Source organism: Sebastes fasciatus, chromosome 11 (genome assembly GCF_043250625.1).
Source record: "Sebastes fasciatus isolate fSebFas1 chromosome 11, fSebFas1.pri, whole genome shotgun sequence".
Lineage (NCBI taxonomy): Eukaryota > Metazoa > Chordata > Actinopteri > Perciformes > Sebastidae > Sebastes > Sebastes fasciatus.
The window spans coordinates 36,151,023-36,160,484 of record NC_133805.1 but is presented as its reverse complement, the minus strand read 5'-3'; the positions used below and the strand labels follow the sequence as shown (position 1 = coordinate 36,160,484).

At 41.5% G+C, this 9,462-nt stretch overlaps 1 protein-coding gene across 1 annotated transcript in view; it reads left to right on the top strand.

Annotated features, from left to right (window-relative positions):
- Positions 1-3,340: 3,340 nt before the first annotated feature.
- LOC141776244 (uncharacterized) overlaps positions 3,341-9,462 on the top strand; it is a 14,175-nt gene continuing 8,053 nt past the window's right edge. The window contains exons 1-14 of the mRNA XM_074649720.1: positions 3,341-3,535; positions 6,119-6,227; positions 6,348-6,451; positions 6,543-6,815; positions 6,969-7,062; positions 7,248-7,315; positions 7,463-7,528; positions 7,723-7,875; positions 7,981-8,046; positions 8,158-8,289; positions 8,456-8,518; positions 8,703-8,783; positions 8,898-8,981; positions 9,172-9,405. Coding sequence (XP_074505821.1) covers positions 6,119-6,227; positions 6,348-6,451; positions 6,543-6,815; positions 6,969-7,062; positions 7,248-7,315; positions 7,463-7,528; positions 7,723-7,875; positions 7,981-8,046; positions 8,158-8,289; positions 8,456-8,518; positions 8,703-8,783; positions 8,898-8,981; positions 9,172-9,405 — 1,527 coding nt within the window. The 5' untranslated portion in view covers positions 3,341-3,535. The remainder of the gene's footprint in view (positions 3,536-6,118; positions 6,228-6,347; positions 6,452-6,542; positions 6,816-6,968; positions 7,063-7,247; positions 7,316-7,462; positions 7,529-7,722; positions 7,876-7,980; positions 8,047-8,157; positions 8,290-8,455; positions 8,519-8,702; positions 8,784-8,897; positions 8,982-9,171; positions 9,406-9,462) is intronic.

Here is a 9,462-nt window from a genome sequence, read left to right as displayed (position 1 = left end):
GAGCTTCACAGAATTCGTGAGTATATTGTTTTTATACTAGTTTATATTTTTATTATGTGTTTGTTGTTGTTGTTAAGAGATTGTGGCTTTGTTTTCCCACTGTGTTACTGCCAGTTTCGGGAATGCATTTATTAGGGATGCACATACAGATAATGGGGAATTTGGTCAAATGACATTGCACTTTTAGGATTAACTAGCTAGCTAGCTAGCTAGTGTTTTTTTTACATGCGGTCCTGCGAAAAACACACTAGCTAGCACGCTAGCACCAGCTTAAAAAAAGCAAATATACACAAACAGGCCTTCACAGTCAACAACACAGATGCTAACGTAGCACAGATGCTAACGTAGCACAGATGCTAACGTAGCACAGATGCTAACAACACACGAAGCACCGTGCTAGCTAACTAGTGGGTTTTTTACATAAGGTCCTGTGAAAAACACACTAGTTAGCTAGCTAGTTAGCTAGCTAGCTAGCAATTTTTTTCTATAGTGTTTTATAGCGTGTGTTTTTACACGCGGTCCTGTGTTTTATCCCACGGACCAGACTATATTTCACCGTGGGTCAGACATCTATTCATCTGCTATAATGCCATTATGACAAAGGATGACATTGCACTTTTAGGATTAGCTAGCTAAAGTGCAACCATCATTGTGGCATGTCTTGATAAACCACAGTGAAGGTGTCAATAAATAGAAAATAAATAAAGTCTATGACTCTAAATTAGAAAAGTTCTGATCTGTCAGGAATAGACGTGGTTTTAAATATTAATAACTATTACAGACTGTGTGGGCTATAACACACTAGAAGCCTGATTCTACTTTACAAGAATTCACTAGCTACATGTTTAAAATCAGGCAGGCAAACTCATTCAAATACACAATAATTAAGATCAGTGTATGATGGAATAGTAGCATTAGCCCAATTTGGAAAGTCTGTCTCCCTGCCCATAATTCCTGATGGCTGACCTGGCTGAAGGTTGTGTTTAGTTGATTGACTGTGTACTGTGTAATTTTGTTCTTCAGAAAATGGACAGCCCCACAAAATTCCCAACAATAAATGACCCAGAGGTGGAGGCCGTGAGGCAGGCCCTCCAACTTTTCACAGTAAGTATTACATGTAGTGGTATTTGTGTTGTTATTACTCGTCTTTTATACGTTTATGTCACATGTATAAGAATGTCACTATTTAATTTGTGGTAATTTTAACTAATGTAGGAGTGGTAATGATGATTTGTTCTGACCTTTTTAAGCAGGAAATTTGCATTTTAAGCCTAATAGTTGTTCATGTGATTGATATGTACATTTATTCTTTTGTTTACAGTACAAATGTGGAGATCCGGCGGTGACGCGCCAGGACCTCCGTAGGGAGAGCCTGCGCATCAATGCGCAGACCATGGAGGTCCTGGTGCGGAAAGTCCGTCGGTTGCGGTCGGCGGACCGCAAGGCGTCGCTGCTCCAGAGGGAGCTCAAGGCCACGAAGGCCAAACTGGCGAGCTCCCTCCTGGAGTCAGAGGTGGCGCAGGCCTCGGCCTGCTTCGAGCGCGACGGTAAGTAAATAGATGTTTAGTAAGTTGATGTTTAGTTTTAGTTTGCATGTTGTCAAAGATATAACTAACGTTATGGTTGTGTAATAATATTACAGTGTTAATCTGATTTGTTTTTGAGCTGCACCCCAGAAAAAGTGTCAATATATTTTGTGTTTGATTGTGTTATCAAATAATTTGAAAAAAAGGCAATGTCACATTTAATGTGTTTGTATTTTTGTCTACGTTTGTGCAGAAGTGGCAGATGCGTCTGTACGGATGGAGGAGGAGGAGGAGGAAGAGGAGGAGGAGGAGGAGAAGGAGGAGGAAGAGGAGGAGGAGAAGGAGGGGGAGAAGAAGGAGAAGAAGGAGAATAAATTTTAAATTGTTTTTTTCGATATTTGTTAATAAATTTTTTATGTTGTTCATTTGTTTCATGTGTTTTTTTTGTTGTCTTCAAAGGCACAGTTTCTGAATGCAGGCTGGGTGTATTTCTCCATGGATTAAGCGTTTCCATACTTTATAATAAAAGGGAGGAGGAAGATACAGAGAGAAGTAATAGTTATTGAACATTATGTACATTATATATTGTAAATAACAGATGGATTTCTTCCCAAAGCTAGCATCATGCTGTATGTCCAGAAATCGTCTACCACACATTTGAGATGCTATTTCTCTACATCTTCAGAAATATCAGCAGATAGTGATTTTGGCTGCAAGAGTCAGACAGTTGCACAGTAAACAGCATACACGCAGACAAAAAGTATGATTTCATATCATGTATTGATGTTCTCCATCTAGAGTTAATACGACATGATCGCTGGCTTTGGTACACCAACGGTAATAAACTTATCTAATTTCAGTGATGATTTTATTGACAGTACTGTGACAGCCACAAAAAAATGATTTTATGAGTTAAATTTTACCTCTGGCAGGGTTCAGGCTGTTCATCTTAAATGATACTATACAACTTTATTGTCAGTTTAGACTGAAATGTATTTGCATCCTTAGGCAGCAAATTTTATGTGCTGTTGTGTTTTTTTAATGTCACTAGGTGGCAGTATTTAGCATTGATTACTCTGGAGACTGGACTTTTGAGGGTGTGGTTTCCTTTTGACTCATAAAACAAAGTGTTGCTGCAATAATGTGAACATTGTCAACAACTATAGGTGCGCTCTCTGTAGCTCCAAATACTAAGCTACAAACCGAGTAGACAGTAAAAACAGTGGGCACTCCTGGGAAGTCTATCTTGCCGACCGACACGCCCCCTTATTGGATATCAGTTACTGATTGGACGCTGCTGCCGATCAGACTGATCTGATAACTTTACCTCTCAGCATCACTGGAGTTTTATACCGGAGTGAAAACAGATCACAGATTAAAGGTTTTATAGTTTAGTTGTCTTCTGATTCACCATCTAGTTATAATCTGTGTTAACTGTAGCTCTGAGCAGCAGCAGAAGGGACCTGCAGTATCTCTCCTTCTCACACCGTCAGTGAAGCAGCCTGACACTAAGAGGGGTACGTAGGTTTAAGAGCTAGGTTTTGTTTATTTTAGTATTTTTGTCTGTAATCACTGCCTTTGAGTTATTTACGAGTTATTACATACATTCAAATGCAGTTAATCCTTTATAATTAAATCCATTAATAAATCACAGGATTCCATGTACTGAACCGCAACCGGAAATGACTTTTATTTTGACAACTTCCGCTTGCGGGCAGAATCCGGCTCTAGTATAAAAAGAGGCCGCGGAATTTGCTTCGTCCCATTTGCTCAGTGCAGAGACCAGAGACCAGAGAGAGAGAGACAGAGACATACTTCCAGAAACAGCTATCTATCGAGACAGAGAGAGAACGAGAGACACAGAGAGAGACTGAGACTACACGAGTGTAAGACTGAAAGAGTGAACGAGTGAAAGACTGAACGAGTGAAAGTGAGAGACCGACTTTTGACCGACTTTTGACCGACTGACCCCTGAGCTAATTTAGCTCCTTTCCGACGTCTGTACTACGGTAAGTTATGATGCCGTGGCTAGCTTGTTAGCATGCTAACTTCTGTATTTCTGTAACAAAATGTGCATGTAAAGTTATGTAAAGTTGTATATGTATGTATGTATGTATGTAAACAACTATTGCTTCGCACGTCTCGTCGTGCTGTTACTATAACGTTAGTTAGCTGTTAGCCAGGAGGCCTGTTTGCTAAACGGAGCTAAGAGCTAACTTAGCTAAACAAAGAACTCGGCTCCTGATTGGACGAGCGTTTTCCCGCCGTTGGCTGCTGCTCTCAGCTTTCAAACCTGAACCTGTATGGAGACTTACAACAGAGTTTTTATTCAGAGTAATGCATTATTACAGTCAACATGTAGAGTTAAAGCAGTTAAAGTACTTCTTTCATAGTTTAGAGTTAAAAGAAAAGTTTTCTCAACTTAACCGACAGTTTTGCCTCGCTAGCTTAGCGTTAGCTTAGCGTTAGCTTAGCGCTTAGCAGCCACGGTTCTGCGTTTTTTCTACAGTGTTTGTGCTACGTTAGCATCTGTGCTACGTTAGCATCTGTGTTGTTAGCTGTGAAGGCCTGGTTGTGTATATTTGCTTTTTGTAAGCTGTTGCATTCAGAATGTGATGCTAAGCTACCGCTAGCTTAGCGTTAGCTTAGCAGACACGGCGCTGCCTGTGTTGTTAACTGAAGGCCTGGTTGTGTTGAAGGCCTGGTTGTGTATATTTGCTTTTTGTAAGCTGTTGCATTCAGAATGTGATGCTAAGCTACCGCTAGCTTAGCGTTAGCTTAGCAGACACGGCGCTGCCTGTGTTGTTAACTGAAGGCCTGGTTGTGTTGAAGGCCTGGTTGTGTATATTTGCTTTTTGTAAGCTGTTGCATTCAGAATGTGATGCTAAGCTACCGCTAGCTTAGCAGCCACTGTGCTGCCTGTGTTGTTAGCTGTGAAGGCCTGGTTGTGTATATTTGCTTTTTGTAAGCTGTTGCATTCAGAATGTGATGCTAAGCTACCGCTAGCTTAGCGTTAGCTTAGCAGACACGGCGCTGCCTGTGTTGTTAACTGAAGGCCTGGTTGTGTTGAAGGCCTGGTTGTGTATATTTGCTTTTTGTAAGCTGTTGCATTCAGAATGTGATGCTAAGCTACCGCTAGCTTAGCAGCCACTGTGCTGCCTGTGTTGTTAGCTGTGAAGGCCTGGTTGTGTATATTTGCTTTTTGTAAGCTGTTGCATTCAGAATGTGATGCTAAGCTACCGCTAGCTTAGCGTTAGCTTAGCAGACACGGCGCTGCCTGTGTTGTTAACTGAAGGCCTGGTTGTGTTGAAGGCCTGGTTGTGTATATTTGCTTTTTGTAAGCTGTTGCATTCAGAATGTGATGCTAAGCTACCGCTAGCTTAGCAGCCACTGTGCTGCCTGTGTTGTTAGCTGTGAAGGCCTGGTTGTGTATATTTGCTTTTTGTAAGCTGTTGCATTCAGAATGTGATGCTAAGCTACCGCTAGCTTAGCGTTAGCTTAGCAGACACGGCGCTGCCTGTGTTGTTAACTGAAGGCCTGGTTGTGTTGAAGGCCTGGTTGTGTATATTTGCTTTTTGTAAGCTGTTGCATTCAGAATGTGATGCTAAGCTACCGCTAGCTTAGCAGCCACTGTGCTGCCTGTGTTGTTAGCTGTGAAGGCCTGGTTGTGTATATTTGCTTTTTGTAAGCTGTTGCATTCAGAATGTGATGCTAAGCTACCGCTAGCTTAGCGTTAGCTTAGCAGACACGGCGCTGCCTGTGTTGTTAACTGAAGGCCTGGTTGTGTTGAAGGCCTGGTTGTGTATATTTGCTTTTTGTAAGCTGTTGCATTCAGAATGTGATGCTAAGCTACCGCTAGCTTAGCGTTAGCTTAGCAGACACGGCGCTGCCTGTGTTGTTAACTGAAGGCCTGGTTGTGTTGAAGGCCTGGTTGTGTATATTTGCTTTTTGTAAGCTGTTGCATTCAGAATGTGATGCTAAGCTACCGCTAGCTTAGCAGCCACTGTGCTGCCTGTGTTGTTAGCTGTGAAGGCCTGGTTGTGTATATTTGCTTTTTGTAAGCTGTTGCATTCAGAATGTGATGCTAAGCTACCGCTAGCTTAGCGTTAGCTTAGCAGACACGGCGCTGCCTGTGTTGTTAACTGAAGGCCTGGTTGTGTTGAAGGCCTGGTTGTGTATATTTGCTTTTTGTAAGCTGTTGCATTCAGAATGTGATGCTAAGCTACCGCTAGCTTAGCGTTAGCTTAGCAGACACGGCGCTGCCTGTGTTGTTAACTGAAGGCCTGGTTGTGTTGAAGGCCTGGTTGTGTATATTTGCTTTTTGTAAGCTGTTGCATTCAGAATGTGATGCTAAGCTACTGCTAGCTTAGCAGCCACTGTGCTGCCTGTGTTGTTAGCTGTGAAGGCCTGGTTGTGTATATTTGCTTTTTTCAGCCTGCAATACGGTTTTCTTGGTTGATGCATCAAATTTGAGTATACTTGTGTTCAAAAATGATTTATTGCTTAGCTATAGTTGGTGTCTAAAGATATAATTGTAGGCTAAAAGTTTCTTGTAATGTCATTATTAATCAGTTGTGCCTACATACTTTTAGATGCCTCGCGGCAAGTCGTACCGGCGTTCTGAGGCTGCCAAGATGCGGATGGCCGAGCGACGCACTGTGGCTTTCCCACCTCAGCAGTCTGGCACCGCCAGTTCAGCACGTAAGTAGCCAAACATTTTTTCGTTAAATGTTTAAGGTGTCTATTGTCGTTGCATGATAATTTATGATTTTTAAAGGTCCATTAACTTTTATCTTGGTGTATTTGTCTGTTTATAAATAGGCCGCGGTACAGGTTACCGTCACACTGTGCTCGATTGGCCAATTTCCCCCTTCACTGGGCGGAAGCACAAATTGGTCATTCCAGCCAAGTCTCCAGACAAGAAGGTAGAATTATTAATTTTGACTTTATGAACAAATGCTTTGATCTGAGGAATTTGTGATTTTCATTCTAAACAAATCCCTTCTGTTGTTCCAGTTTGTTCTGCTTGTTGGAGCATCCCATCTACGTGCCATCGTAGATGGGTTTGTGAAGATGCCGGAGGGAGGGCTCTCCTTCGGTGCCATGTCCACGCCCGGGGCCTGTGCGGCTGTGTTGAGGACCGAGGTGGTGCATACTGTTCTGCCTCGGACACCCGACGCAGTCTGTGTCATGGCACCGAGCAACAACCTCACCTCGAGCCGGACTATCGAGGAGGCAGGGGCAGACTTTGGCAAGCTCCTGGCCACTGTCTCCGAGCGCTGTCCTAACGTAGGCTTATTTTTCATTGCATTTATTATTATTGTATCTCTGATACTAGGATTAATGTGGTTGTATGAGCTGTTGTAGAATAATGTTTATTTGTTTTAATGGGTTTGACATTTGGTCAAAAATAATAATAATGTAATGATTGCTTTGTACCAGGTTTTTGTTCTGGACTTCCCTCCACGTCTTAACGTCGAGGTGGCCCAGCAGGACTTCATGCGTCAGGAGTTTCGTCGCGTGGCGGCACGGATGGGTATGTTAATGAAAGATTTTAGTTTAAGTACAGTTACATGTGTAAGGGGTTATATCTTCTTAGAAAAACTGATGGAATACATATGATTTCCATAAAAGTCATTGTGGTTTTGTAATTTACAAAAAACAGAGTTAAGATTTGTGTACGGATATTTCAATAATTCCTGATGTTTTCTTTTTTTTTAGGCATGAAGTACTATTCCATGGTCGAGTACTTTCCGTTACACCGCCTTGACCTGTGGGCTGGAGATGGCGTAAGTAGAATATGTTGTTGTGACATGGCGAATGTAAAAGTTTTATGTACACTTCTTTGTAGTTGATATTACAAGTTCAGTTCATGGCAGATACATATTGAGAGCAAAATATCTGTTTTGTAAATTAATTGGCGCTTGTTTTTGTAGATTCACCTGAGTGATCGTGGTGGAATGGAGATCCTTGTGGATGTACTGTGGGGTGCTGCTTACAAGGTTAGCCTTTTTATAAATGCTCTCTATTTGCCTCTCCTTTTGTATATCTTGATAGTGTGCTTTTATTCTTGTCTATGTATCTTGTGTTATGTAGGTACAGTTTTATTGTATGTGTGTTTTCTTGTATATGTGAAGCACATTGTAAATGTTTTTAATACCTGCTACATAAATACAATTATTATTTTTGTTATCAGCAACTGTGCTGCCCAGCACCAGCACCCGCACCACAGGTTTCTCCCAGACCATCGCCGCCAAGGTTCACTCCAACTGTCGTCGTGAAGGGGGAGGTCAAGGTTCCACGTCGACTGAACCCTTACGATTGGACACTTGTTGGACAGGGCGGGAAGGTAGGTTGAGACTTTTTGAAAGGAGTGATATTTCCTAAAGAGTTTACCGTAGTAATGATCAAAGGGTACCTGTTTTAATACAATCTATGCTATTTGTCATTACAGAGGAGCCAACCTGGGCTTCTTGAGCCATCACATGGTGCACCCAGAAAGAGGATGGTCCAGCAGCAGGTTTGTTACATTTGTATTATGCTTTAACTTAAATGATTAGGATATGTTTGATTGTTGCTTTTTGACAAGACAAATTGTCTACAGTAGTCTTTCTGCATTTTTATTTCACAGGCAGTTCTGAGGGACTGTTTCATCCCGCTAACACCCGTCAGGTTTAGCAGTGCCATGTTGGATGCGATGGACAAACTTGTTCCATCGCATCTTCCCAGCCCTGTGGAGGGTACTGTTCCACAACCCAAAAAGGTAATTTGCATGCAAATTCTGTCAGTTGGTTGAGGCCTAATTATAAAGTGTTTCCTTGTTCCTGACACACTCTAAATTAATAAGAGTCAAGACTGTTTATGTTGTGTAAATGGAGCTATGCCCCAAATATGGCTTCATAAAGCTAATTTTGTTTTTCTTACATTAGAAACCGACTGTGGGACATCAGCAGAGGGCTGCTGCCTCCCAGAGAACCCTGGCAAAGCGTCAGGTTTGTGTTTTTTGCTATGCATATACAGTATGTGTTGTTTGGAATTGTTTCTTGTACAATTTGAGTCGCAGAACAGCGACAATGTTTTTGCATACGTTTGTAGTATATAGTAAACTGTGAAACAATGAATGGTACATGGTTATATTTTGTTTGTGAAGTTCATTGAATTTTTTTTTTTGCCTAGGTTGAGGCAGCAACGAGTTTTGTGGAGGTGCCTTCCAGGATCGCATCTACCAGTTCTCTCCAAGCGGTGGTTCCGGACGAGGTATATCACAAATGTTTTTGTTTTTAATGGTGCATTCAAAGCTATGTCATTGCCATTGTTAATGTAGTATAAATTCAATTCTTTAATTGTTTTTCTTTTGCTGTATTTTTCTAGGTGAAGGCAACACCCAGCGTGGAGGTGTCTGCAAGGCGATCCCCTGCCGTGCCTGAGCCTGAGCCTGAGCCTGAGCCTGAGGAGGTAGATGCTCTTTGTGTGAATAATAAATAATAATAATATAAAAAATTTCAAATTTTTTTAATTTAATTTTTATTTTTTTAATGGTCCATGCAAAGCTATTTCTTTGTCATTGTTAATGTACTTTAAATTCTAATTTAAAACAACACTTCAATGTTATTTTGCTGAATATATCTTTTCCCATTTATTGTAGATGCCGGAGACGGGTGTTCGTATGCGGCGCACACCAAGATCCGTCAAAGGTAAGAGCGATGGTGTTGAAAACGCAAAAACAGATCATTATCGTTTTGTTAAAGGGTCTTTCCATCAAGGAGATGTTCGCTTTGGTAAAAATGCAGGAACGCAATGTGTAGCAATGTCTTTGGCGGCTATGATCATGCATGAAGGGAAAAATGTTGTGACATGGACTTCTCAACTGCTGGACAAAGTCGTTATTGCAGGGAACTATTTGTACTCTTTCCTTGACACACAAGACATGATATCT